Genomic DNA, 2046 nt, shown 5'->3' with positions numbered 1-2046 from the left:
TGTTCCCACACATGCTGTGTCTGCAATTTCAAAGAGCATGCTATCACCTTGATTTATATGACCGGATTAAACCAGATACAGAGAGGGGTTGCGTCTCTCTAGCAACAATTCGCAGAGTATGCAAACGCACCCCATGCTCTCCATGAGCTTATCGAGGCCACCCATGACCACATATATGTGAGATATGGTAGCGTGACGCTCTGGTGAAGAGGGAGCAACCTCTTAACAGTCCCTTGTATCTAAGCTTTCTTCTGTTCGCGATGAACGACCTCGGTCGGAATCGCTAAAATGCCTAATGTCGATAAAAACTACTGCTTAGAATAAAAAGATAAATACAAATCAGTCGGTTTTGCCGGAGCGCAAAGCCTCGCCGCGTCACCATACCCGAGGGAATTCAAAAGAGAATGAGCAACGGAAGAGTCGGCTCGATAATTGAGCAACAAGTTAATCACTTCCAAGTGAGCAGATAGTGGACCAGCGGTTTCACTCGGAATGTGATTAGTATACGGTTTGACAAAGGAGTACCCTTAATCTGAGAAGTTGAGGATTCCTTTTGAGAGCGATTTTCCCTGTCGCCGTCATCATTTATGCGCATTTTTGGTCTACACTACTTTTAACGGCGAAACAGGGTCATGCAGCGCAACGCGAGCGTATTCTCTAGCCAGTGGACCTCGGGTTTGCTCCAAAATCAAGTTTGGTAGCAGTAGGCTCATGAAATTAAGCAGGGATGTTTGCAATAGGCATTTGATGGAAGGAGCATTTACGTTGACGTTAATGTAGTGGTTTGTACTTCGCAAAGTCAAGGAGGAAATTCCGCTTAGTGAAAAGTTTGCTTTAGGGACCGTTCAATACGATCGATACATCCCACCTCATTGGAGAATATGACTCACTGAGTTTTCTGCCTCTCTAGCTTAGACTAAGGCTCTTAGCCATGCCTATGGGAACTAAATCAGACCAATCCAAGTCGTGTATTGAGCTACTGCAGCGACGTGGCTGCGTTGATAACGCTTCTGCCTCCTAGCAGTGGCGAAATGAAGACTCACCAAAGTTCCACTAGATGTAAAACGCGCGACACACTATGTTTTTTACTTCGATTCGATTTATGGATCTTGACTTTCAGTCAGCACCACGTTACGCTTTGTCAGAGAGCTCACACAGTGCCTGAATGAGCGAAAAATCGACACTTTGATCAGTTTCGCGTCACAAGATGCTTATATGTTGTAACTATGTCCGATTATTTTATGCCTCCACGCACTATCTCACTGCATTTGCAAATCGTGCGCTATACGTAATTGCGCGTCACTGTTCAAACTTAAAGAACTGGCTGAGCAACATGTCTGGGTTGTTAGTGCTAAAGTAGCCTTCTATAAGGCTGAGTCTCACTGCTCTTGATCTTTCGAGGATACAAAACGAATAACCATTTTTTTTCAGACAGTCATGTGAGGCTGGGACTTGGACTTTTGCCGCGGAGGGGGCTCGTAGGCCGGCTCAGTTTGGAAGCTCGACCATTCGCTCGCGCATAGCTGAAGTGTTCGGCACTATCATAAATGTAGTATCTACGAGTGCAGTGGTGCTGTTTAAAGCAGAGAGATAAAAACTCGTCGTCTCCAAAAAGTTTTTATCACCTCTAGCGCGCTCGAAAAGCTTTGCCACAAAAACTATATCCGACGCAGCTCGTAAAAATGCACACTGCATTCAAACTGTCACCTAACCGCAAATTTATCAGTGCGAACCATTACTGCACGTAAACCCTCCACAACGATGGCTGCCGTTCCCTTTTTAAGAAACAAAAAATTAATCAAAGCTTTAAGGACACGAGTATCACTGCAGAACCTCGATCGCTCACTGTAGTCTCGGTAACGCGGTGCAAGTATCCGCGATATCTTTCACTTCAAAGCTCCCTTGTTTAAAATTACTATAGAAGACCACAAGCTCTAGCACGGCCGACTTACTCAAAGACCGCGTGCTGATGCTATATATCAAGTTTAACCTTTCTTGTTCAAAAAGCTGAAGCTTATACCTTCCCCTAAAGTCTGGACGCTATCA

General features: G+C 44.9%; 1 protein-coding gene across 1 annotated transcript; it reads right to left on the bottom strand.

Moving 5' to 3' along the window:
* Nucleotides 1-308: 308 nt before the first annotated feature.
* Nucleotides 309-595, bottom strand: PHALS_06597 (uncharacterized protein; the record flags this gene model as incomplete). The annotated part of the gene is made up of 2 exons (XM_024719915.1): nucleotides 309-451; nucleotides 526-595. 2 exons carry the CDS (start codon nucleotides 593-595, stop codon nucleotides 309-311), a joined length of 213 nt encoding a protein of 70 aa, XP_024585166.1.
* Nucleotides 596-2046: the final 1451 nt, after the last annotated feature.

Source organism: Plasmopara halstedii (genome assembly GCF_900000015.1).
Source record: "Plasmopara halstedii genome assembly, contig: Scaffold_3060, whole genome shotgun sequence".
Classification (NCBI taxonomy): domain Eukaryota; phylum Oomycota; class Peronosporomycetes; order Peronosporales; family Peronosporaceae; genus Plasmopara; species Plasmopara halstedii.
The sequence above is the reverse complement of the archived record's forward strand: the minus strand, read 5'-3'. Positions and strand labels throughout refer to the sequence as shown.